The sequence below is a fragment of the Motacilla alba genome, chromosome 8 (genome assembly GCF_015832195.1).
Source record: "Motacilla alba alba isolate MOTALB_02 chromosome 8, Motacilla_alba_V1.0_pri, whole genome shotgun sequence".
Taxonomy (NCBI): Eukaryota; Metazoa; Chordata; class Aves; order Passeriformes; family Motacillidae; genus Motacilla; species Motacilla alba.
Genome location: NC_052023.1, coordinates 30,325,275 through 30,352,636, shown reverse-complemented (window position 1 = coordinate 30,352,636; position 27,362 = coordinate 30,325,275). Strand labels below are relative to the sequence as shown.

General features: G+C 49.0%; 1 protein-coding gene across 7 annotated transcripts; it reads right to left on the bottom strand.

Moving 5' to 3' along the window:
- Positions 1–348: 348 nt before the first annotated feature.
- RGS8 (regulator of G protein signaling 8) lies at positions 349–27,362 on the bottom strand. Of its 7 annotated transcripts, none has more exons than XM_038144774.1 (7): positions 27,080–27,149; positions 20,135–20,193; positions 16,909–17,437; positions 15,035–15,136; positions 14,077–14,141; positions 4,220–4,386; positions 349–2,190 (listed from the first exon to the last, which is right to left on the bottom strand). In XM_038144774.1, the coding sequence occupies exons 3-7, from the start codon at positions 16,932–16,934 to the stop codon at positions 2,008–2,010; spliced, it is 543 nt and encodes a 180-aa protein (XP_038000702.1). In that variant the 5' UTR covers positions 16,935–17,437; positions 20,135–20,193; positions 27,080–27,149; the 3' UTR covers positions 349–2,007. The 7 variants fall into 7 exon arrangements, with proteins under 7 accessions (XP_038000702.1, XP_038000700.1, XP_038000703.1 ...); XM_038144772.1 differs by lacking the exon at positions 27,080–27,149 and adding an exon at positions 20,773–20,852; XM_038144775.1 differs by lacking the exon at positions 27,080–27,149 and adding an exon at positions 20,718–20,742.

Here is a 27,362-nt window from a genome sequence, read left to right as displayed (position 1 = left end):
ACAGGCCAGCCCCAGCCCCTAAGGTGTCCTTGCAGGGGCAGGGGACAGCCAGGAATGCTGGGTCACTGCTGCTCTTTCTGGAAATTCCTCCAGGAAATTTAACTGGAGATGGGATTTGCCTTCCAAAGACTTGGAGGATTCTCCTGCTGACGAACCAGGCACTGAAAAGCAGGTTTTCCTGCTAACATAAAGTCTGCACTTGCAATGTATTTAGACTTCAGTGTCTTGGAGACCACAGGAATACACCTCCAAAATAAGCCCAGCATGGTTACCACCTCTGACTTGATCCTATTTGTCCTACTGTCCTGTACATCATCCTTGCAAAAAGCCTCAAAAAGCTGTTTCCTACTTAATTAATGGACAGTAATTTTTAATATCCAGCCAGAATTTTTTTTATCTTGTTCCAAAAACATTTTGCTTGGCTTTAGAATTTGTTCTACCTCATTTACACCACATTACACAAAGTCTATATCAGCAGCTTTCTTATGTATCAAAGCCACCCACCACCCTTGGCTGGAGCAGAGCTTTACAGCCTCTGGTCTGGGGATGACTGAGAGAAGAATAAGATCCATGGGGTCAATTTCCAGGCCTTCATTAAATTAAGAGACGAGACCTCTGGTCTGCCAGCTCAAATCCACAGACAGGCTGTCTGCTTCTCCCCTCAAAAATATTGCAAGAATCTGCCAAACTGGAACAGCAGTGCCATGGAAATGAGGCCATCAGATGGAAGGAATTATTGCCCAGCACAGAGGAGGTGCTACCCCCCTGACATTTCCACAGAGAATTCTCCTGCAGTGGCCATCCAGGCTATGGGAATAGAGCCAAAGGGCCCCTCACACCCCACTGCACACCCCAACACCCATCCTGCTCACTCCATGCTTTGTGTCCCACTGGGGGCAAGCACCCTGCAGCAGGGTCTGTGCCTTGGGGAGCTCTTTGCAGGGCACTGAACCCACAGTGGACACTCAGAAAGTAGGAACAGTCAGTAAAAGGGAAATAACAAAAATAGAAAAGGGATTTTTCATGTTGCTACGTGCTGACCAGGTACCCTATGACAAATGCCATCTGCTGTGGCAGATGGGCCTTGTGCTTTTCCTACACCTCAGCAAGGGCCAGAGGGGACATTCCCTCTCTCCACTTTCTCACAACAGGTCCTTCCTGAGGAGCCACCAAGCCTGTGGCAGCCAGGGGCCCCTTTGTGCTAGGCTCTGGTCCAGTGCCCAGCACAACAGAGCCTGAATGATGACTGAGACTGAACTACCACACAAATAAATAATAGCCACAAAAAACAATCATTCACATTAGAAGACTTGCCTGTCCAGCCCAGTGAGGGCTTTTGGGATTACCTGCCTCACGAGGAAAGCTCAGCTCCTTGAGAATCCTCTGAGCCTCCATCCCTGAAGGAAAAGGGGCAGTGACAGGGTGGCAGCCAAGCCATAAGGTGTGCAAAAAGAATGGGGAGGTGAGCTGAGTTTGCTGATGGTTTCCACTTCAAGAAAGGGAATGAACCCTGTGCCTTCGTCTCCTCTCTCAGTCTCTGGGTCCAGACCCCAGCAGTGTGAGAGATGGGCTGGATGTGGCTTCACAAGTGTCAGCACTGCCCTTGGGGCCCTCCCGAGCACAAGGGAGAGGTGAGAGACAGGGAGACGTGTGGAAGGATGGAAAGGTGTTATTTACACACAAACCAACCCAGCCATTTTAAAGGGAACCTGCCTTGCCCACAGGTGACCCCGTGACTCGAGAGGGTTGTGGGTTTGTGCTAGACAGAGGGAATGACTGCAAGGTGCTACTGCTAACAAAAAAAAAAAAAAAAAAAACAAAAAAACAAAAAAAGCACAGATAGTCTGTGAGTCTTAATACCATGCCTGGATCACTCTCTGGAAGCTTCCTCTGCCCCTTCTCCCTCTTTTCCCGTTCCCACTGCTTTTAACACCAAGAAAGTCACATTTAGACATGGGTTTTGGCTGTTGTGGGAAGCATGTGGTTTCTGAGGGCCCCATGGCTATCCTAGCTGAGCCTCCTCTGGGTCTGAGACAGCAGGTCTGTGTAAATTTTGGATCTCAGGAACCTGGGGTACGAGTCTTTCTCCATCAGGCTGTGCACCTTCCCCTGAGCTTGGTCAAAGCAAGAGAGGGAAGGCTCCTGCACATTTCTTCTCGTCAGCTCCCGTGTCTGGAAGTCTATGTTCACCTGGGGAAAGCAGCAGAAGAGAGTTTGGCACTGAGTGTCCAGCTGACCTCCTTCAAATGGCTCATTCCCTCTCTGGCATGGCTGTGGAACAGCAGCAGAACCAAGGTCCTACCCCTGTCCAGCCCCCACAGCTCTGGGGGGTTTAGTGGTTCAGGGCTGTGAATCCTGCCCCAAGCCTGGAAAAGTTGGGTTTATCGTGATCTGACCACTTTTTAAATCACTTTACTTTTACTGAAATAACTTTTTTAATTACTTTCTTTCAGACTCTTAGGCAGCACATCACCTAAAGCTGCTGACTCAGCCTAACCTCTCTCTGCTCCCTCTATTCTTCACCACATGCCTAATAAATGGGTGAATAAACTTTTAACTGAGTTTAAACCACTAGTGCACTCTTATTAAATGTCTCTAAACTCGGATGATCTAAAATAAACTGTTGGATTTTTCCCATAGCAGCTTCACATTACAATATCTGGAGGAGAGGCTTGGAAAAATAAACCATCCTATAATGTTATGACTGCCATTTGTTTGCTAAGCCAGCCAATGGAGTTTTCCCGCTCTCCTTCCCTGGCAGGGTAATCAGCATTTTTTAGGGTTTTTGTCTGGAAGAAAAAAATGGCCGAAAAATGTTATTTGTTGTTTTAAATTCAGTGTCCAAACTGGAAGGAGCCTGGAAAGTAAAGCTGTCTGCCTCAATGTGGATGTCAGCAGTATGGATTAGCTCTAATAATTTCATATTCTAAGCATGCCAAAATTATGTAACAGTGCTAAGGAAACATCACCACAGGATCAAATTGTAGGAAGGACCCCATCCTACCTGCATTCCCATTTCTAATCAAAAATCAGCATCCCAGTCCTTAAAATCTCATCCAGCTTCCTGAGTAACAGTGGGACAAAGCTCAAGGAGAGCATTGAGACAGCCACACACCTCAGTCTGAATCTGGATCCTTCCCAGTGGCCTTGCAATGGCCTTCCCAGCTGGGAGAGGGAGGAAAATGAGGAAAATCCCTGACAGGCACCCATGCAGGATCAGGAGGGGCTGGGTGCAGTGAGAGCCCCCCTGGCAGTGGTGTGATTGCAGTGACACAAGCCAGTGTGGTCAGCAGGCAGGATCTGGCAGTGCCATCAGCCTGTCGAGTGCATGAAAGAGGATTTAATAATCCCAGGCTTGGGGTGTGACTGCATTTTCTGTTCAGCTCGGAGTTATTGTTTGCATCTCTCAGGAGGTCTGGGTGAGGGGGGAGTTAGTCAGCAGAGAAACTCTCCTCCTTTGGGAGTCAACAAGTTACTCACAGAATCACAGAATCACGGAATCACTGGGTTGTAAGAGACCTTCAAGATCATGGAGTCCAACCCAGCCCCAACACCTCAGCTAAACCCTGGCACCCAGTGCCACACCCAGGCTTTGTTAAACACACCCAGGGATGGTGACTCCACCACCTCCCCGGGCAGCCATTCCAGAACTTTATCACCCTTTCTGTGAAAAACTTTTTCCCAATATCCAACCTGTATTTCCCTGGGTGCAGCTGGAGGCTGTGTGCTCTGCTTCTGTCAGTGCTGCCTGGAGAAAGAGCCCAACCCCACTGAGCACAGCCACCTTTCAGGAGCTGTAGAGAGTGATAAGGTCACCCCTGAGTGTCCTTTTCTCCAGGCTGAGCACCCCCAGCTCCCTCCACTCATGGGTGGGACGGTCCTGTGCAAAGTGTCCTGCCAGGGAAGAGCCCAACAGCCTGCTCAAGGCTGACAGTGAATGACAGGAGCACTATGAAATGCTTCTGGAGAGCTCGGTGAGGTTAGGAAATGTAGGTTGAGGTTGCCAGTGAGCTCCCTGGCTGTGACTAATCCAGTATCATCAAAGTAGTTGCCCTCATCAGGGATGAGTCACGGTGAGCAGAGGCAGCTGGAGCAGGCAGGATGGCATCACCACCGCCCTTAGCCACGCTCTGAGAGGGAAGGGAGAAAGGGAGAGCACCCAGATGGAGGTGACAGCCCTGCTGGGTGTCCTGGGCATGCTGTGCCAGCCCATACCCACCTCTCGAGGGGCCTGCACGTCGATGAACTCCTCGAAGATGCGCTGGGCCTTGGAGGCCAGCTTAGCTGCCGAGCGCGTCTTCTTGAAGTCCTCGCAGGCCAGCCAGAACTCCAGGTTCTCCTCGCTGAACTCTGTCTTCAGGAAAGCACGGAAAGCTGCCAGCCCATCTGCCAGAGACACACAGGGAGGAGAGAGTGATGCCTTGAGGAGCTGGAACAGATGCTAGGCAGGGTTAAGAGGAAAAAAGTGGAGATTTATTGAAGTGCCTTCAAAGGCCACACCCTGGCAGTACTGGAGTCATGGCTCTGCCCCGATGGCTCCAAGAGGGAAGCAAAAGAGGGCTTCGTCACAAGATCTCACATTTTTATAAGTTCTGCTCCATTTGCATATTGGAGTTAATTGTCCAGTTACAGCTTTAGCCCATGCAGTCCCATCCTTCTTGTTTTTCTCTCTTCAGTCCACGTTGTTTGTGCTCTTGGGCCTGAGATCTGGATCATTTGTCCTTGGTGCCCAGCTGGAGCAGGAATTGTTTTGTCTCCCTGCTCTGTGCAGAGAGCTCACCATCCCCTGATATGAAGCCCAGACCCCCACACCAAAGCAGCAGAAAATCTGAAAAAATAAAAAGCTAAAACCTGAGGCATCAAGAGAAGGCAGGGAGCTGTTCCATTCTGAGACATCCTTCCAACCACCCTGGCCTACCAAAGACAATTTGACATTTCTGCCATCCCAAGATGCATCCATAGCTTACACCACTGATGAGCCGGGCTCCCGTGAGCTGCCACAAAGCCAAATATCACTTGATGGAGCTCTGAAAAAGTGTTTTCCTTTGCTAAGGTGGCAAAAGGCTTTCCTCAGGACTGGGGAACCCACCTTTTGGAAAGTTACTAATGGAATTATCAAGGTTCAAGTCATGTTAATGCCACACTTTATAAGGCCCTATCTGCCACTGAGAAAAACCTTCAATAAAACATGGCTGCTGTGGACTTGTCTCCTATGTTTTCTGTCATTTTGCTTTATTGCCTTGTGCCATTTTTAGTTCTTATTTAAACAGAGGAAAGCTCTCAGAGAGTCTGTTACAGCTCCAGTAAAGGGGAGAGGGGAAGGACTTGGCCTAATTACGGCTTGTCTAGGCAGTGGTAAAAGTGTGCTTATCACTTGCTAATGCTCAGCAATTGTGACATTTCAGTAATGCAATCTGAGTCAGCCGGGCCAGATTAAAAATATGGAAAGATTTATTAGGCAATCTGTGTTAAACCCCTGCCTGGGCCTATTTATGGACACAGACATTGTTTTTTATTTCCTTTCCCTGAACAGCACCAGGGGAGTCAATGCAGCTGAAGGCTTCACACATCCCCTTTCTCCTCAGGATAAAGTTAGCTTCTCCTTTTTATTTTTTTGTTTCCCCAGTAATGTGTTTCTGACTCTTCCTGGTCTTTTGCAATAGTGTTCAGGTTTTTGTAGCTCATGACTGGAAAGCTCTTGGCTACTTCCAAGCAACTGTCTAAAAATATTGATGGAATTGAGGATGAGCCTGGTGAGGTCAGACTCCTTGGAAGGATGAAGGGAGCAAGGACAAGGCATGCCCAGCCTCTCATCCACCAGCATCCTCAAGTCCTTCTGGGCAGGGCTGCTCTTGATCTGTTCATCCCCCAGCCTGGACTGATTTTGGGGGTAATCCAGGTGCAGCACCTTGCACTTGGTTTTATTAAACCTCATGAGTTTTCCATGGGCTCATTTCTCAAGCTTGTCCAGATCCCTGTGGATAATCCTAACATTTTTCCAAACAGGTTGTTCAGACAGTTCCTTCTACATGCTGTATATGCTAACTATATGCTAGATATAATATATATGCTATTTATATGCTCTCTATATGCTATATATATATATGTATGTATGTATCTATATGCTATATGTGCTACAGATCTATAGAAATGTAGCACTGCCCTGCATCTCCCTTGCATGTCCTAAACTTCTTCCTGCTCCCCTTGTTTCTGGTAATAACTTAGATATTTTCCAGCTCCCTCTGAAACCTCATGCCCTAAGCAGTGGCCCTGGATATTGAACAGCAACAAAAAATCCTATTTCTGTCTGTGTGTCAGCCAGAGGAGGTGTATGACTGCCCAGATCCTCAGAGGGAAAAGGAAAGGCCAGACAAGCCCAAAGTACAGGCTAAAACCTCCCTTCTCTGCTTTCCTCAAAGCTCCTTCATTTGGTTGTTTTTTGGTTTTGTTTTTTGGGTTTTTTTTTGGTTTGTTTTTTTTTTTTTTTTTTGCACTGACTGCTCCATCAGCAGTCTGCTATCAGCATAAAAATGGATCCTTCCCATCTCAGCCATGCTCCCTCCTGCTGTCAGCCCCAGAATAGCTGCATTATTCCAGCTCCTCCTGACACTTCTTCCTTCAAGCAATTTTAGGAGAAGATCAGGGTTTTGCACTGATAGAGTAGACAAAAAAACCAGGCCTCTCATGCAAGTAGCACTGCAAATTGTGGGTCCAAGCCTGGGCAATATTGTGACATCAGCCCCAGAGAAGAATGTCAAAGGACCAGGGCATGTGCCAGGATCACCCTGCCTGTGGCTGCTTTGAGCATCTCCCTGGGTAGATAAATATGGTGAAGGTGAGGGGTGTTGTAGAGCTGCTCCCCTTCCTGAAATCTGGGACACGGCAACGTTTACCAAAACCTGTGTCCCCCTTCGTGCCTCTAAAATTCACAGGCCCTTTGTGAGAGCAAGGGAAGGACTGAAGAACAGAGCAAGGAGTCTTTGCATGCTGGCAGCTTTCAAGGAAGGGAATAAAACAGGGAGAAAGTTCCAGTTCCTCAAGATCTATGTCATTTTATCAATCATCAGCTCCTAGGATGCTTGACATTAAATATTCCAGCTCACAAGCACGCTGCTATGTCTCTGCAGTCTCTGCTGAGTCCCTGCTGAGGTCTTGCTCCCCTATCTCTGTATCTCTGCCCTGGTCTTTTTTTTTTTTCCCCTTTTCCTCTATAACAGCCCCAGAGCTGCAGCACTGACAGAGGATCACTTGCAGAAATAGCAGTGTTGCATGAAAGTGCCACATCTGCAAAAGGTCACTGATGCAGAATAGAATATCTGAAAAATAGGATACCTGAGAAACGAAATACCTGAAAAATATCATATCTGAAAAATATAATACCTAACAAATGCAATACCTGAAAAATGTAATACCTGTAAAATATCATATCTGAAAAATATAATAGCTGAGAAACAAAAGATCTCACAAATATCATCTCTGAAAAATAAAATACCTGACAAATATAGTACCTGAAAATAAAACACCTGAAAAATATAATATCTGGAAAATATAATATCTGAGAAGTAAAATACCTGAGAAATGTAATAACTGCTAAAAGAAGTGAATGTCATGAGTGACAAGGAGAGAAAGGCATTTGCTACAGCCCTGCCCCAGAGAGCAGCTGCAGCAGGTTCCCCTGGGACCAGGAGGTTTCCATGAGCTCTGCCTCCTGCTCTAATGTCAATCAGCTCCTTTTGATCCTGAAATAAGTTTAGACAGTGAATGGATAAATAATAGTGTCTGGCTGTTCTCTGCTTTTTTTATACACTCCTGTCATGCAGTCCCCACAGCCTTCGAGGAGCTGCAGATGGTGAGGCTGAACCTTGCCTGGGACTCTTTGGGTGCAGGAGAGGTCATCCCTGACTGCCTGGTTTTCCATAACTTTCATCTTTAACCCTTGACTGCCTGCCAACCTTTCCTGCTGTGCCTTCACCAGGTTTGGGGAATCACTGCCAGAAGTTTATCATGGAACAATGACAAGTGTGACTGAAAGGGCAGGAGGACAATTAGGCATGGGAGCTGCCACCACCTGAGCTCCTCCTCTCCTTCACAGCACATGAAGGCTTTCATGGAATGATCTCTCATGAAGGATCAGCATTTCAAAGCTCATCCTACCCAACATCTTTTTTTTTCCTACGGCAACCACCACTGGAGTGCAGTGTGATATGAGCAGGAGAGGGATTTCACCTCCTGAAATATCACAGTGTGCAATTCTAGGGGGATGCTTTACAAAGAAAGCACAGAAATCAACTGGACAACTTTAAACTTTTTAATTAACTGGACAACTGGACATCTTTTTTCCCAGGAGAACCACCACTGGAGTGCAGTGTGATATGAGCAGGAGAGAGATTTCACCTCCTGAAATATCACAGTGTGCAGTTCCAGAGGGATGCTTTAGAAAGCACAGAAGTTAAAAGCAGGATCAGAATTCTGCAGAGGCAGCAGCACAAGATAATCTCCAACCTGAGGCCCAAAGGCACAGCCACTCAGGAGGACGGGATGTGCTGCTGTAGCTGCACAGCCCTTCAGGACAACTGTTGGACAATTATTCAGGAATTTGCCTCAAGAGTCCTTTGCTTGAAGGCAAAGGAGGAAATTGATCCTGGTGGAGCAGATAAGTTGAAGGCAAAGAAGCAGAGCTCTTTACTGGATGTTGAGAGTCTCAGGGAGAATACAGCATACAGCAGACATTAGATACTTTACTTTTGCAGTATAAATCTAAGCTTCAAAATGCCCTGCTCTCCTTTCAGACTGACAGAAGAACGTGCAGAGGGGATTGTGCAAGTGCTCAGACATTACTCAGGATCCTGCAGTGCTGGAATCTGAAATGCAGGCAATTCTCAGAGCTTTGGGCCTGTAAGCCAAAGCTTAGAATTAAACACAGGATTTGATCTGAGACCTTGGGAAAGGCTTCCAAACTTAGGCGCTGGAAGCAAGAATGTGGATTTATAATTTAAAGCAGAGACATGTTACGAAAAGTTTAGAGTTTTAGAGTTTAAGATATAGAAAAAATAAAAGTAGTTACAGAGGTAAACAAGGAGATTAGAATGCAGCACTGTAGGTTTGTGTGTCTTAGCATTGGCTATGAAAGCTTACATTGTAGTATGAGTCCGCAAGACAAAATATTTAAGGATTGGGTCAAAAACATAAATATCCTTGTTGGCAGTGTTTTATTGGCCAATAAATCCTTAAAAGGGCTTGTAACAAGGGGTCTTGTGACCTTCTGAACCATGCAGTAAAGATGTGAGCTGAACTCACCCCTCCCGTCTATGTAGAAGACAAGAAAAATAAATGGCATCATCGAAAAAATTCAGAGGTCCTGTCTCTAACTCAAAACTCCTTCAATCCCCATACTGCAGATCATCTGTGAGTTAGGCAGTGATGGGAATTTCTGGTTTATGAATGGGCAGTGTCAGGCAGTTTGATGACCATGTGGGGACAGGGACACCTGAAATCCCATTCAGGAAATGGAAAGTGGATCCTATCCAGCAAGAAGGGACTGAGGTGAGGAGCAGAAAACACAAGACAGGGCTTAGCTAAGCTTCATCAGCATGAGGAAGAGCCCAGATTTAGTGGCCTAAATCATTCAGGCAGTTTAATATCCAAGCACCTGCCACTGTCAGAGCAAGAAAGAAATCCCCAATAATTTATTTAATGCACGCATTTCACCCTCTCAGCAACCAGACTTCATGCAGGGAGTAAAGGTAGGGTCCCTGTGGCTGGTGGATGGATGGATTGGCTCCCTGGAAGGTCCAGGGCTGGAAGGACAAGGTCACAATTGCTCTGCACAGCACACGAATATGCTCTCACTGCTGCTGAGCAGTGCTTCCCTTCATCTCAGCTGCCTGTCACCAGCACAATGCTAATGTTCTTCTGGCTCAGAAAGAGCTGGGAGTAGGTTGGGATATTCCTGTGCTGTGTAGGAAGTAAAGGAATGTGTAGACAACAGAAGGAGGAGAACAACAATGAAGTTTGGGAGGAAGAGCACGGAGATCACAAAAAATCCAGAGAAAAATCACCTTTTCCTCCAGATTTCAAAAAATCTGGAGAAAAATCACCCTTGAGATAAAAGTGGGAATTCAAGGATGAATTCTTTGGTGTTGGGTAAGAAGCTGACCAAGGGCTGAGGACAGGCTGTCCTGCTGGATGCTGGAGGAACAAAAATCTGTGTGTCCAGCCCCATGGGGGATGCAGAATGAGACATGCTATGGCTTGTATTTCCCTCTAGCAGGCTGTCAAAAGAAATCCTCATCTGGCCAGCCTCCTGGGCACGGGCACAGGGAGGGGATTACTCCTCAGTTACTCACAAGCATGCACTCACACTCTGGGGACCTCGCTGAGCTCGCTTCCCTGGCACAAAATGGGGAAAGTTGCCAAAATCCAGCGTGTTAAAACCACTGCTTTTCCTCCCTAAGCACCCAAGGAAACACTGCACATGGTCTGCCCCTTACTCTGTCAATTCCCTGACAAGAGCAGCATCAGGCGCTCTCTCCTGTTGCTTGCTCAGAAGCCCTGACCCCAGGGACCGTGGCAGGGAGCTCAGACGGGTGCAAAATAGGTGTGAAATAGGGATTGTCTGCCTGACCCTAGGGTTTCTGAGTTGGTTTGTTCCACCCATTAGCGAAAACAATTAGGATATCATTGCAGTGACCTATGGATGTGGAGCTGCTGCATCCTGCTGCTCAGCACTGCTCACTCCAGGAGGGATGAGGGAGTGGAGTCCCAGGGCCAGCACAAAAAGGAGGTGGGGAGAGCCTTGCTGCATTTCCTACTCACAATCTCTTGTTAATTCGTAGAACTTGTCATCTCAAATTATCCTTTGAATGGCTCGGGGAATAAATCCAAATCAGACCAGTCTATGCAGAGAGAAGGGCATTAACCAGCCTGGGAATCGCCCAGGAGAAAACAACTGCTTCAAATCCCAAAGGATTTCAATCCTCCTCTCACAACAGGATCAAATATTACCTGCAGTCCTTCATTCTTCAGAAGGGTGAGGAGAGATCAGGGAAGCTCCCCAGGGCCATCAACACTTCAAGGGGTGTCTGGCAAAGGTGATCATGGAATCACAGAATGGTTTGGGCTGGAAGGGACCTTAAAAATCATCTCGTTCCAACCCCTCTGCCATGGGCAGGGACACCTCCCACTCGACCAGGTGGCTCAAATCCCCATGGACTCTCCATGGAATCTGTGTAATGCATGACCCTCCTCAGGTCACTTCTGTTTAGAAACTGTGGGAAATGGATTTGAGAAAATTATCAAAGCCTGACAGAAGGCTCAGATAGTGTGCATCTGTTTGCAACCTTGAGATGAGAAATGCTGACTTAGAAATGCCATGGAATAGGACAGACACTGCTGAGAGAGAAATGGAACTAGAAACAAGTTTCAAAGGATGGTTTTGTAAATAAGACTGGACACTTTGGAGAAACAGAACTATGAAAAACGCATTGTAGTAGGACCCACGAGGGGTAATTTTAGATGAGTGGCTTTAAGGCATTTACAGCTTTGAGGCATTTACAGCGTGCTGTGGCAAAAGCTGATAGGCCAAGAAATGCTTATAATGTATTGTAATTAGGAAATACTTGGCTTCTGATTGTGATGTAGCAAATTAAAACCTCTGCATTGTCTCACCCTTCTCATGAGACTGAAAATGGAATAAAAAGTTTTTAAAATACCTCTCAGTTACCCCATCTCTAAGTCAGTATAATCCAACAAGAAATCTTTTGGAGACTCATGAAAATAGGAAGGGGATAGGAGTGTTTTTCCTGTCTCCCAAAGTACTGCAGCCCTGTGAGTGGGCTTCATGTACAAGGGCAGCCTGCTTAGCTGGGCACTTTGGAGACCTCTTGGGGAGCCCTGATCCACATTCTTGCTCCTTGGAGCAATTTTGCCACCTGTCCAACCCTGGCAATATTACCCACAAGGTATGCCCCGTTTACAGCTGCTCCATCAGCTCCTGAGTCCTGCTCCAGCACTATGGAGTTTACTTTCCCTGAAGAATAGTTTGCCTGGAAGGCACCGAATCCATCTGACTGCAGCAGAAAGCACCACACAACCCCCTGAAATCACATTCCCCTTCCCAAAATAAATGAGCTGTCCATCTAGTGAAGACAATTTCTGACAGATGTGTCAAGCAGAAGTGCTCTACCTGCTGATGCTGTGAGCCCCAGGGGGAATTCTCCCCAAGCCCAGCTGGTGCTTAGCCCATGCCCCCAAGCATGAATTCCAGTTTTCCCAGGCTAATGCTGTTCACCTGAGCAGTCACAGGGAAATTAGACTGGGACAGTTCTGTCCTCCTCTTGGCACTCATAGCAGAATTTTTGCTGGCAGCTTCCCTTACAGACAGATGCCAGCGGGCCAGGCACAGCTTTATTTAATCCCAGATTTTGGCCAGTTAAGGCATAAGGCTCCCTTACCTGTGTAACATCAGCACATCCTAACAGCAAAAATGCAACACATACAATAAAATTACATCTATGAGTATGTGCTGTTCTCTCCTTTGAACCAGTGTAACTAAAATAACACTTCTGTTTCAACAGAACTTTTTGAATTTGCATCGTTATAACCCTTGACTGCCTGGCTGGCAATTCCAGATACTTCAGGTGCAGAGCAGTTATAAAATATTCCTTTAGAAAGTAGTTTATTAAACAACAATTTTTTTGTCACCAATCACCAGGCAATGTCACCATGACTGCTGATAAAAATAGATTAATTTAAATTTTAAAGATCACCTTCTGTTGCCATTAGGAACTGAATATTTTTCATTAGAAACTGAATATTTTTCATTAGTACCAGAGAGTTATCAGAATTACTTTCCATTCTAAGAGATGGGAAAGCTCTTGATAATTCATTTATCACTCTATAAGGTTAACTTATTAATGAAAACAGACACCCTTATGGAGGCTGCTGGACAAAATCATTGAACTGAGGTTTGATTTTGCATTTTTGCAATAGTCAGCTGAAGAGAGAAGAATCTGTGTAACATCAGGACACAGGTGGGTAAATTCACTGGGGTTTGTAATACAAGCCCTTCTTCTGCAGTCTAATAAAGAAATTTTCTACTTTTACACCACTGAAGAAGAAATGGATTTGAGTTCAGGATGATAACAGGGATGTGAATATCCTGCCCTCCCCTTTCTCCATCCCCCAGGTACCCTGTAATCTCCTTGGTGTATTTTGCCCTTCTTGTTCTGAATTTCCACAAAAGAAATGTTCCTTTTTAGCCATACCCAGCTACACCATATATTTTCCCCCCCTATTGGCTGCAAGAGCAATGATCTCAACTAGATACTGCTGCTAAAATTACATCCTGCTTTTCCTGCCTTGGTCAGCCTGCCTGTTTTAAAGTTGTCACTTAATTCCCTGCCAAAACTGTTGTCATCTCAATAAAAACCTAGCAAAATTACCTTAAAATTAGCTTAATAACATAATTTACACTTACATTTTAAAATGTAAGGAAAACCTGAGTTTCTAAGCAAGCCAGACATCTCCTCATTGGCATGAAAGAGTTCAGCATCCACGGTGACTTTTCCCCAACCTCAACTCATTTGGGTTTTTTTCCTCAGTAGAAGCCCATGAATGAACCCATACTGGGACCTTTGCTTTGTTTATAATTTCTCAGTGTGAAAGTGCTGCTGAAGCAGAGCAATATTTGCAGGACAGAACTCACAGGATTGAACAGAGCAGGGGTTGCTGATTATAGGTTGGCATAAGGGCTCTGGATGTGAAATTTTCAGGTTTGCTGTGGTAACTGCAGCCCAGGCTCTGCTCAGGGGGACCCAGGGGGATTCCTCTGTGACAGGGCAAGCTGGTCAAGGGTACTGAGCTGGAAAAGGTAGCACCTTGGGCTGATGGCTGTAGCAGTTGTGGTTTTCCTCGTGGTCAGAAGCAAAGACATGAAGAGAACACACAAAACTCTTTTTTTTCCTGCCTGTAAAGGATGGTGGCTGCTGTGGAGTGAGCAGCTCTGAGGGACCACACCCCTGGACAGGGGTTAAGGGAAGAGGAGGGAAAAAAAGGTAGAATTTGATCTCTACTCACATTTATGGGACAAAAGGACATCAAAAGAGTCTGCCCATCTTGTAGCTTCTTCTGTTGACAGTCTTCTGTAAGGAAAGGAAGGAGCAAGTTACAGACAAACCACAGCTGCTCATCCCCTCTGGAGCTGTTTGGTGAGGACACCAAGGAAGGATGGAATTCCTCTCACCTGATTTTGGAGGTCTGGTGTGTAGAAACTGAGCCAAGTGACCCTGGGCTTCCTTTAGAATCAGTGAGGAGATCCCAAGGGACCTGCAGGGACTCTGCTCAGCTCACATGCCCAGGCAGGCAGGTAAAATAGGCCAGATGAATCATACCCAAAAAGGCACCAATTTTTCCTCATTGACTCTAAGCAGAGGCCCAGGAAACAAGCTCAGATGTAGACATTTACATTGTAAAAGCCAAAAGTCAGGCAAAATGGAACTCAGCCCTGCAGAAGTGTTTATTTCTCTTGCTTGCCTTTCAGGGGAAGGACAGATCTTATCTCAGGTGGAAGCAAGGACTTGTGATCAGATGAGTCCAGTCCCACACTTCTCAAATCAGGATTCTGGAGGGTTTGAAGCATCTCCCTCCAGCATTTTGCAAACCATCACCTGAATTTTGGCAATGTCAAATACAAGGCTGAGCTGAAGATGACCTGAAATTTCTGGTCACCTCTTACACCAAGCCAACTGCTCAGGCTTTGATTTGTGATGACAGAGGTGTAAATTACATCCTCAAAGAGGTGCAGACGTGTCCCACACACAGCAGTGGGGACTGTGAGCCGGTCCTGTCTCACAGTGTCAAAGATCCAGGAATTTCCTGAGGCTGTTCCTGCTGGATCAGTTTGTTTTCCTCCTGGAAGCGCTCACAGCTCATACTAAGTACAACAAAAGGAAGACAGTGCTGGAGGGGGGTGGTGGTGGGTGGGGAGGGGAAGGGCAGGAGTGGGGTTGGGGTGGGATGCTGCAGCTATACTCACTTCAAAGCCCGGTTGGGCTTGTCCGGAAGAATAGCTGTGAAATCATTATATGAGTCTGATTTGTGAGACAGGCAGCCCAGGCGAGTCCTCATCCCTCTGCTCCTGTGGTCGAGGTGGGGAAGCAGGGGTGTTAGTGGGGGAAAACCAAAGAACAGGATGATTATAAGTCTAGCCAGCTTGGCAAAAGAGAAGGAACAAACCCAAAAAGAAAACCTCAGTGGCTCTGTGCTAGATCTGTGTTCTTGGTTCCCTCATGTGTGAGAGGGACCCTGAGACATCTCCAGGCTGATGTTAAGGGTGAACACAGCACCAGAGCAGCTGAAGGCTCCCTCACACCAGGCTTTCAGCTGTCTTGGCTGGCAGAAAGGCTTTGAAAGGCTGCCCTTTGGGATGGTTTCTTGGAAAGTCCTGCTCTGGTCGGGTGTGGGAGGAGAGCAATGGACAGCAGTACAAGAAATCGGTCACCATGTTCCAGCAGCACCAGAAACAGCACGAATACCTGAGGTGGAGGGAAGGAGGGGGCTGGAGGAAGGAGAGGGGTAGGAAGGCACCTGCAAGGTGAGCCTGTGCTGCAGCCCCTGAGTTCCCAGCCAGGATCGATCCCGAGCGGCTTCTTTAGACTCAGGATTACATAAGCAGGATCAAACTGCCTGTTTCCTGACACGCTTACCCAGGCAGAAAATGGCTTTATAGCTTTTTTTCCTCTAAATTTCAGCCCAGCCCCAGAGCCTTCCATCCCATGCCAGCCCCTGGTGTCCTTGCCCAGCCCCTTCCCGGGACAGCAGCCGCAGCATCCTTCATTACATAACCTGGGATGGGCAGGACAGAGGGACAGGGAAAGGGAACACATGCATTGCACGGGACTGGCATCAACCTCTCCCCAAAAACATGTGGGGTCTGCTTCATGGGTTTGCAGGGGCTCTGTGATCTGCCTCTCCAGCCCGAGGGTGTCTCCTCTTGGAGATTCCCTGGACATCAAACTGGGCCATTCTCTCCTCGGCACCATGGGAGGAACATTCAGTGAGCCCATCTCCACTTCTCAGCTGCTGGACCTCCTTTGGAGCTGCTGAAAGCCCTTCCCCAAGCCCTGCTCCCAAATAGATGCCCAATACTTTCTGTGGCTCCAAGTACAGCATTTTTCCCCCTTCCATCTGTAATTCTTGCAGAACACTTCAGCACCAGTGCCTGAGCCAATCTGTAGTGCGCCTGTTTCCCCCTTCTCCTCCCGCCCTTCGGAGAGCTTCTATTATTGCACATTTTAATGTAATCTTAAAGCAAATTAAATGTTAATTAAATGCACTGAGTGTCTCCCTGGTGCAGCACAGGCAGCTCGCAGCATTTAACAAGCAAAAAAAACAGGAACTCCTCAGCCACAGGAATTGTTGCACAGCCTCCAGGTACAGCCCCACAGCCGTGGGCACTGCACAAACTCCAGAGGAGAGCACAGGGAGTGCCACGTTCCCAGCTAGACACTGAGCCCACTGGAGGATCCTTCTGGTCCCTCTTCAGATGCCTTCTACCCCCAGCTTTCTGTGCCCGACTCTGTTTGCTCACGAATTTCCCAGCAAGAGGTGGGACAGGCATCACCGCAGCGCTGCTCCGATTCCCCTGTGATGCCTGAGATCAAGGGACTGCAGCAGGGAATCAGAGCACGGAGCTGGTTCCTTGTGGAACACACTTCTCTCAGTGAGCAGTGAGAACTTCCAAGACAGGACACAGGGGAGAGAGAGGGGGAGAGAAATTGGGTGTGCAGGAGGTGGAAAGGCAAGGGAAGAGCAGCAGGGGACACTGCAGTGGGCAGAGGGGCTTGCTGAACAAGGTAGACAGTGACAGGATGGCAGGGTTGGGGGATGCACCATGTTCTTTCCAGTTACCTCCGTGGGATCAGTAAGGCAGCCATTCAGGCATCCAGCTATGGTTAACCCTTTAACTGGCTGGCTTGGACCGCAGTCAGGGCTGCTTGCAGGAGGCAGGAGTGCAGGAAGAAGGGATTTACTGTTTCATGTCCTGGCACTTAAAAATACTCCAAAGAATCCTCTTTGCCAAAGCCAAGAAGGGCCAGTTGTCCTCAACCCATTTGATCCTTGCCTCCTAGAGTGGAAAGTCAATTGTTCAATGGAAGACGTTGAGCGTTGAGGGATGGCCACAGAGGAGAGAGAGCATTTCCTTCTAAGACCAGGTAAAGTCCAACTTCAGGTCTGAAGCAGTGTGAGTTTGGTGTCCCAGCTCACCAGGGAGCAGCAGGAGTTGGCATTATCCCACTCATCCTTCAACACCTCTGAAGGTCTCTCCTCAAAGGGCAGAGCTCCAGGCTGACCTCACTAAGAAGACCAAACTACCTCTTGTGCCTGTCCCTCCAGGTCATGGCTGGTACACTGGCCAGGCATCACAGGAAAGCTGGCACTGCAAACAGAACAACAGGAGGACTTCACGCATCTGCTGCTCCTTTACCACCACAGGCTCAGGCTCTCACGCAAAAATAACTCAAAGCAAGCAGGGCCTTGTTGGGGTGGTGGGAGCTTGAGGGGAGCCACCAAGGAGATGCACAGCCTGCAAAAGGGGAGGGAGGGAGGAAGTGGCGGAAGGAAGGAAGTGGCGGAAGGAAGGAAGTGGCGGAAGGAAGGAAGGAAGTGGCGGAAGGAAGGAAGTGGCGGAAGGAAGGAAGTGGCGGAAGTGGCGGAAGGAAGTGGCGGAAGTGGCGGAAGGAAGTGGCGGAAGGAAGGAAGTGGCGGAAGGAAGGAAGTGGCGGAAGGAAGTGGCGGAAGGAAGTGGCGGAAGGAAGTGGCGGAAGGAAGTGGCGGAAGGAAGTGGCGGAAGGAAGGAAGGAAGGAAGGAAGGAAGGAAGGAAGGAAGGAAGGAAGGAAGGAAGGAAGGAAGGAAGGAAGGAAGGAAGGAAGGAAGAAGGAAGGAAAGGGAAGGAAGGAAAGGAAGGAAGTGGCGGAAGGAAGGAAGTGGCGGAAGTGGCGGAAGGAAGGAAGTGGCGGAAGTGGCGGAAGTGGCGGAAGTGGCGGAAGGAAGGAAGGAAGGAAGGAAGGAAGGAAGGAAGGAAGGAAGGAAGGAAGGGAAGGAAGGAAGGAAGGGAAGAAGGAAGGAAGGAAGGAAGGAAGGAAGGAAGGAAGGAAGGAAGGAAGGAAAGGAAGGAAGGAAGGAAGGAAGGAAGGAAGTGGCGGGAAAGGAAGGAAGGAAGGAAGTGGCGGAAGGAAGGAAGTGGCGGAAGGAAGGAAGTGGCGGAAGGAAGGAAGGAAGGAAGGGAAGGAAGGAAGGAAGGAAGGAAGGAAGGAAGGAAGGAAGAAGGAAGGAAGGAAGGAAGGAAGGAAGGAAGGAAGGAAGGAAGGAAGGAAGGAAGGAAGGAAGGAAGGAAGAGGAAGAAGGAAGGAAGGAAGGAAGGAAGGAAGGAAGGAAGGAAGGAAGGAAGGAAGGAAGGAAGGAAGGAAGGAAGGAAGGAAGGAAGTGGCGGAAGGAAGTGGCGAAGGAAGTGGCGGAAGGAAGTGGCGGAAGGAAGGAAGTGGCGGAAGGAAGGAAGTGGCGGAAGGACGGAAGGAAGTGGCGGAAGGACGGAAGTGGCGGAAGGAAGTGGCGGAAGGAAGGAAGGAAGTGGCGGAAGGAAGGAAGGAAGTGGCGGAAGGAAGTGGCGGAAGGAAGTGGCGGAAGGAAGGAAGGAAGGAAGTGGCGGAAGGAAGGAAGTGGCGGAAGTGGCGGAAGGAAGTGGCGGAAGTGGCGGAAGTGGCGGAAGTGGCGGAAGTGGCGGAAGTGGCGGAAGTGGCGGAAGGAAGGAAGGAAGGAAGGAAGGAAGGAAGGAAGGAAGGAAGGTCGAGAGGGCGACTGGAGATGGTGGGTTCCTCATAAGCCTTGGCACACTGAGGCTCAACTGGTTGACAACTCTCACATCAACAGAGAGTGAAGGTGAGATCCCGCAGGCAGGAGAGCCAGGGAACAGAGAACAGGACTCTACAACGAGCAAAGGTTAAGGTTTCTGGTTTGCCAAGTTCCAGGTACCCTCCATGTCATAGTGTCACTGGGAACAACTGAGGAAGCTGATGAGAGCTGAGAGGGTGTGCAAGGAGCCAGGACCCTGCTCTGCTGGGGCCTAGGGAGACCCTGGAGCTTGGGCTGCCCAGTGCACCATCCCCCCTAAAACCTGATTACATTAAAAATGCACAAAGCCTCTTCCCCACTAAATTAATGGAGCTGGGATTGCGCTGCATTGCCAGTGAGTGCATTCCCTTAATCCTCGCTCTGACCGGCTGCTTCTCTGAGTGAAATCAATCCTTGTAATTCCTTAAGCCCCTCTAAATTTCCTCATTAACAGCCTCACCCCCATGTGGGGCCACAGCACATGACTTCCTAGAGTCCAGCAGCTCCTGCTTCTCTTTCCCACTGCTGCTCTGAGCTGGCAGCGGAGCCATCTGCCCTCTCTCCCTTGCAGCCTCCTCCAGCAGCCTGAATTTTGGGGTACTGTTATGAAAGAACCTTCCGCTCGCCCCCACTGCCACCCACGCAGCCCCCACAGCAAGCACCTGCACTGCTGAGCACCCAACTTCCCTGAGATCCCAAAGTCTGTCTGACTTCAGGGGTGCTGGGACCTACATTCCCCATGGAGGCAATCCCACTGATCAGCTGGCATACCCGTGGATGTTCCCTCTGTTTGCAATTAAATCCAGTCAGTTTTGACTTTAAAATGTAATCTGTGGTGTCTGGTAAATTGCAATAAAGGTCTTGATGAGAGGTTTTGCCACCCCTGCTCCATCCTTCATCCTGCCTCCCCCTCCTATGGAAGGAACCCGGTCAAGGAGAACTACCAGCCTCATCATGGATGAGTTTTGGGGGTTTCTCCTTGACAGACAGCAAGGGAGGGCTGTTATTAGGACGTTCAGGTTATCAAACCACCTGGGCAAAGATAAAGAAGCCATCCCAATCCAAAAAAACACAGCAGCACAAAGGTTAAAAAACCAAACAAATGAATAAACAGAACAGCAAACCATGAGCTCTCTCAGGGGCCTCAGGAGATTAAGACCATCCATTCACATGCAGAGAAAGCCAGGGAAAAAAACGAGCACGGAGGCACTGCAGACAGACGGACACCGAGAAAAAGATACTCACTGCCTTTGACCTGTCCTCTCTGCCGATGGGTCTGTGCTGACAGCGTGCTCACAGAGGCTCTGGGGAGACAGCAGAGCGGGCTTCTTCAGAGCCAGCCCCCTGCTCGGGGTGACAGGCACACCTCGGCACCCCTCCCCTCCCCGGGCAGCGGCAGCAGCGCAGCTCAGAGCCGCTCTCGCATCAGCCCCAGCCCCGCTCCGCAGCCGGCTACGAGCGCTCAGCGCCGGCTCTGCTCAGGAGCCAGCGCATCCCAGCGCATCCCAGCGCTTCCCAGCGCGCCCCAGCGTGCTTCCCAGCGCTTCCCAGCGCACCCCAGCGCACCCCAGCGCATCCCAGCACGCCCCAGCGCATCCCAGCGCATCCCAGCGCTTCCCAGCGCATCCCAGCGCTTCCCAGCGCTTCCCAGCGCATCCCAGCGCTTCCCAGCGCACCCCAGCGCATCCCAGCACGCCCCAGCGCATCCCAGCTCATCCCAGCGCTTCCCAGCGCACCCCAGCGCATCCCAGCGCATCCCAGCGCGCTTCCCAGCTCATCCCAGAGCATCCCAGTGCTTCCCAGCGCATTCCAGCGCATCCCAGCGTACCCCAGTGCATCCCAGTTCATCCCAGCGCATCCCAGAGCTTCCCAGCCTCACCCACCTGGCAGCAGAAGCGCAGCCTCTCCCCGCGAGGGGCCGGGGCACCGCCGCGCACGGGCGGAGGATGCCAAAGGCTGCCGGGGAGCATCTGGGGGCGGGCAGGGGGGGATGCCTGCCTGAGCTGTGATGGAATAAAGCACCCGCCCGCCTGGCTTCGAGCGGCTCCCCGGGGCTTTAGGGAGGGTTGCTGCCTCCAAATCGCTTATCTCCAGGAGCTGCCGCAGATAGGAGGGATGGGAGAGTTTCACTGAAGAGCCCAGGTGTCAGCAGGGCCAAGGGAGGTTTTGGCACAAAGCAAAGGAGGATTTTATTGCTGGGCATGGGAGGACAGAAGGGAAAATGCACCCAGTGGTGTGGCAGACAGCCTGGACCCACCTGGAGCTGGACATCCCTCAGTACCCTCACCCCAGAATATGGGCTGCAATCCCCCCTTTTCCTTCTGCACCCACCAGAGAACAGGTGTGGGACATCCAGGGCACCACGGAGACTGTAACAACAACCTCACCCATGGCACCAACATCCCCCCAGCTGTGGGCTCAGCACAGCCAGCAATGACAACACCCCGTGTCACACAGGCACTGATGGGGGTCACAGCCCCACTGAGAGCTCAAGCCATGGGATCTCCATTGATTTTTTTGGATCCTGACAAAGCTGATTGACTACAACAAACAAAAAACACAGAAAGAAGAAGAATTATAATAATAAAAAAGTCCTCTGGAGTTTAACAAGTCACTGCCTGTCACATTCACATTTTCTGAAAAATCCCTTCGCCCAGGATTTTTCTCCTGGAAAGCTGAGAAGCCTCAGAGAAAAATGAAAACAATAATTATCTCATTTGCTTCTCTTCTGTTTTGCTCATGTAAAATGTATTTAAAAATTATTTATCCAACAATAAATTGTTTCATTAGTTTCTGCTGTATTTTCACACATTAACCAGTCAGTGCCAAGCTATATCAAGACTCTAGAAAGAGTCACGAGTTTCCATTATTATCTTTTTAGCATTCTGTCAATATCCTTTCTGTATTCTTTAATGTGGTTAAGTATAATATTCTATAATATAATAATAAATTAACCTTCTGAAAACATAAAGTCAAATTCATCATTCCTTCCTACCACAAAAATCCCTGCAAATACAATAATTGCCTTTTCCCAGGAAACTTGTAGTCACCTTCCTGTCTGCTAAAACACTGCTGGCCCTGGCACCCTGGTGCTATGAGCAGGAAACATGCCTTGACATAGCACATTATCACCAGGGCCCATCCCTGGGGAGAGGCAGAGTCCTGCAAAACCTCCTAGAAAAACACAGGGATTAGCAGCAGTGCAGCAAAGACCCCAGCTCTCCATCAGCCTGGATCCCCTCCTGCGCTGCCTGGCATGGTGTGGAGATGTTTGCCTTGGTCTCATCCTCCCCTGGCAAAGCCCAGGTCGTCCTGGCTGGGATTAATCACATCTCCACTTATCAGAAGACAAGCACTGCAAAAACACCCTGGCCAGCAAAATCTCCTCTAAGCACAGTCAAAGGTTGAGGTTCATCCTCTGCCTCTGTTGCCACAGGCTGGTTTGTCCAAGTTAAATAACAGTCAGCTGCAGCCCTTGCCCCAAAACCCAAACCAAATTTAACTTCTAATGTGTCATTTTTTGTTTAATACAGCATTTCCATGCCCTCGGGTTCCCTCTGGGCACTGCAGGGGGTCACAAGTGACAAGGTTTTCATAACAGTCCCAGGACATCCCTGAGCTCTCACTCACGAACACACTGTGGGCTGGAGGAGGTCACTAAAGTGTTCAATCCACACAGCTCGGGGTGATTCTGCTCCATTTTTCAGATTTTCTGAGACTTTGCTGCAGTCCCAAACAGATCAGACTCTGGTCCACCAGCACTGGGTGGGACAAATCCCTCAATCATGTGAATGCTCCCACTTCTCCCTCTGCTTTTATATATATATACATAAAAATTATATTTATATATTTTTATTATATATATTTCTATTTATATATTTTTAATTTTATATATTAAAATATATAAATTTTAATATATATTTTACATTTATACACTTACATATTTATATAATATATTTTCTATTTTATATAATATAAAACTATGTATCATGCATATTTGTATATTTTATGTATTTATATGTGTATGTGTATATAAATATAAATATATAAAGACATATTTTATCTCTTTATCTAAATATGTTTTATATATTTATCTAAATATATCTTTCATAAATTTATATAAATGTATATTTTTAGAAATTACCATCTCTCAGCCATCACCACGATGAGAACCCTAATTCCTACTTCTCCAGTACCTTGTTAGACCCTTTTTGTGAGCTCAGTGAAATCCTGAATAACACACAAATGACTCGGAATGCCAACAATTTTTCCTTCTAGTTTCCTGGGGCAGGTGTGAGTTAATAGAGAACAAGAATAAGTGAACTCTTCTGACACAGGCACTACGGGAAATGTAATTAAATTGCAGATAAAGAGAATTATGGGGTTTTTACAGGGTAATATTTTAGAAAGCTTCTGTGCAGTAGGTTTATACCAAATTCCTTCTAAAACAGCCCCCCTGCTTCCAACCACTCTTTAGTTTCTATTTAAATGCTTTTAATAAAATAACTCATTTTGATATTAGGCTTGAATCCCATCCAAAAATTTAAGTCTCTCCAAAAATTACTCCAAAGCAATTTCCTCCTAACCTGGCAGCAGCAAACACACCAGCAGTGACCATGTGCAGCGTTGGGAGCGTTGGCTGTCACTGTGGAAAGGCAGAAGGGAATTTGCCAGCCTCTTCCCTATACATTAATCTCCCTCTCCAGGGTCCTTTTTATTTTCAGTGCCTCCCTGCCTATTCCAGGTGTTTTGACCATTGATCATTACTCAAATGGGTTTTATCCAAAACACCTTGTCCAGACCAAACAGCTCCACCAGCTTCAGTTGCTTTTACTTTGTGATTTTTCTTCTTTGGCAGCATCTGTCCTGGCTGGTGCCATGCTCCAAGGGCCTTGTTCAAGCTTTCGCAACCTCTTGGTCCAAGAGGATTTTCCCTCTTGCCAAGAAAAGCACTTCTTCACTTCGCTGTGGTGCTGGGCAGCTACAGCCCTGCAGGTGAAGTCTCTCCCTGGTGTGTTTTCATGAGACCCTGCTGCCTCTGAGATCCTTCCAGAGGATGCTCAGCAACCACAGGAAGGTGCTGGCAGGAGGCTGGAACTCGATGAGCTTTAAGGTTCCTTCCAATCCAAACCCTTCTGGGACTTTGTGTGGGCTCTGTGGCTGCAAAATGCTAATCACAGGGGCTGGCTGCCTCCCACAGTAGCCCTGGCTCTGGGAATTCAGGTGAGCTGCAAAGCCTGCCTTAGGCTCAGCCACAAACCTGCAGCACACTACTGTAACCCAGGGGGGATTTGAGCTTTTGCTGCACTACTGAAAGGAGTAAAATGTCATTTGCTCTCCTTCATAGTCATTCTAAATCTATCCAGGCTCCAGAGTGCCACCGATAAGGGCCCAACCCCAAGGGAATTCAGATTAGTAATTAATTAATCACTCTCCAGAGATTGCTCTTCTCCACCACTGTTTGCAATTAAACCTGGAAGGAAAAATTACTTGGAACTTGCATCCAACTCTGCTCACTGTGCCAGGCTGCCGTGCTGTCTTGTCTGAAAACACACTTGGTCCAGCACAAGGTGACTGCCTTGCAAGGAAGGAATTACAATTGGTGTAGATCACAAAACAAACCACACACTTATCTTAATTGCAAACCGAACCCCCTTCTAAAAAAAAAATCTCAGGTAATGTGGACAGCAGGAAATGTCCACAGATGGAGCTCAGAATGTTTTTAAGGAGTTGATTTATCTGTTCATTTTAAATCTCAAATCGTTCTCCATGTTCGGCCTGGCAGGGAGGAAATCCTAAAAGGTGAAACAAGGAGAGCCAGAGTTTCAGGGACAGGTGAGGAGAGCAAGCAGCTGGATGGGAGTTGATCAGGGAAGACACCTCACATGTGCTCTGTGAGGCAGGGCAGGAGATGGGAGACACCCACCGAGCCAAACTCCCCTTGAAAATGAAAGCACACGTTCAAAAATAGAAATAAAAATGAGTTACATAAAGTGAGATCCGCAGATGTGTCTGTGGCATGGCAGCTATTTAAACTGTCCCCTGTGTCAATGACAAAAGCATCTCCTGGCCATGCTTGTGGCTCCTGGGCTCGGTGGCTGCTGCGGCAGAACAGATGCTTCCCCTGCTCCCTCCCCAGTCCCTCCGGGCAGGCAGGACACAAAACCAACAGCAAAGCAGGGCAGGAAGCTCCAGGCTGAGAAGGGCAGGCGGGAACCAAAGGGAACACTTTCCCCTTTAAAGCACTTTATTACAATTTCATAATTGTTCTCCGAGGAAACGCGCTGCCGTGCCCAGAAGCAGCTCCGTGGAGAGCAGCGCTGGGTAGGATGCTGTGAGTGTGGAGCAGGGAGGCAGAAGGGATTGGAGCTGACACAGAGCTGCTCTGTGCAGCCTTGGAGCCCTCCCAGCTCTCAGCATCGCTGCTGCTGCTGCTGTCAATATGGCAGCGGCTGGAGCGCAGCTCTGTGCACGGCTGGGGAGCTGGGACAGACCCACCCCGGCAGACAGAGCTCCGCAATGATCCCCTGCCACGGACTGCCCCGAGCCTCGCAGGGTTTGATTGAGATCTGGTGCTCAGCACGGGTCAGGGAGCCAGGCTTGCTGACAGATAAGGTTAATTTTCTGCTGGGAGATGCTTGCAAGCAGCCTGCACTCTGTGAGCTGACTACTGCAAACGAGCTGTTTATTGAGTGTTAAAAATCAGCCCCAGACCTCGGGGTTTCAGCCCCAAAGCCATTTATGATGGACAAGGTCTGCTTCTGCTCTGCTCTTATCGCTGTTATTCCACAGGCTGGGGCCTGCAGGGCATCCAGGTCCCAGAGCAAGGATTTCCTGGGGCCATTCGCTGCTCCATGGATACACAGCTGTGCCTCGGGGAGGTCACTCCCACCATAGCAAAACACCTGAGCACGTGCTTAGCTTTAAACATCTCACGGAGGATGAAACACAGAGCTAGCCACCAGGGTGAGCTGGGCTTTCTCTTTCATCCATCTCTGGAGGCTGCTGCCGTAGCCTGAGCTAAAATATAAATGAGGCGAGCGAGATGAGCTCGTCCTCTTTCCCCAGCACATTTTTCTTTCATAAAAATGTCTGATGCATTCAGCAGCAGTTTCTCCTCGGGAGAGTGGCTGCCAGCAGTGCCAGCAGGCTGCAAAGAGATGCCAAAGCCCAGATGGGCAATGTCCCCAGAGCCACATGGCAGGGGGATGGGGTGGCAGAGTGACAGGGCAGGATTGTCCCAGCGCTGCTCTGGGGGTTGCAGGGACGAGAGAAGGGCAGCACAGCAGGGCAGAGGAAGCTCAGCCTGCTCATTATGCAACCTCTAGGCTCCCCAGCTGGAGGAATTCCACCGCATTTCGCTGGGATGGGGCACAGAAGAGAAGACGCCGGCACAACGGGCCCCTCGTATTTGTCAGCTGTGCCAAATAACCAGTTTGTTTCCCCCACCCTTGGGAGAGCAAGGAGCTGACCCTCACCGCTGTGGGGGTGTTACAGCAGCCCCACAGTCAGGGCAGGAGGAAAATAAACCCCCTAGTCCAGCTGGTTCTTCCCCAAAGAGTACACATGCCTCTGCTATCTGTAAATTTTTGCTCCAGCCTCAGCTCAGCACAGGTCTCTCCTCTCCAACCGGAATCTTTTCGCTCCAATTGGTCTCATTTTTAACGAGCTCAGCCCCAGCGCTCAGTCACAATGTCACAAAGACCCAAATAGTCAAAGCAAACACAATCCACCATTTTAAAACCACAACAGCAGCAAAGCAGGGTGGGGGGAGATGCCGGGATGATGAAGATCTCCGAGGTGCAGGCACAAGCACAGGCTGGTGTTTTCTCTCAGCATCAAAGGCCCAGCGCTAATCCCATTGCAACGGAGATCACCCAGAACCAGTCCCACTCCTCCCCAGGCAGGGCTGGGCTGAGCCCAAGAAAAGCTGCTCTTTCCCCGCCTGCTAATTAATTACCAGCCGTGCCTGTGTCCCTTGGACCATTCACAAGATGCCACGGGAAGATTAACGCGGGGGGAGCAGCACCGCAGTGCCATTAATAGGGTGGCATCCCAGCATCATCCTTCCCCTCCCACTTTGCAGAGTCGCCCTTCCCCGCAGGAAACTGGGGCAGGAACAAGTCAAAATCCCTCCTCCCACAGGGACGCGGCCGAAGGAAGGCCTTTCATCACCCTCCTGGGTCTTACCTGTGCTGCAGCTACGTGGCTCCTGGTGCTCGATGGCCATGGCTGGCTGGGGCCCTGAGGAGCTGCGGGGTCCCGGAGCATCGGGGCGGGTGTGGGACCTGTCCCAGCCCCGGTTATCTCCTCCAGAGCAGCAGCACCGTGCCCCTTCCCCCGGCTGCCCAGCCCCGCATCTCGTGGGAAGAACAGGAGCTGGTGGAAGGAGGGGGGTTCGGAAGGAGAGGGAAGGGGGAGAAGGGAAAGCGGGAGCTCTGGCAGATACACACACACGCACACACACACAGAG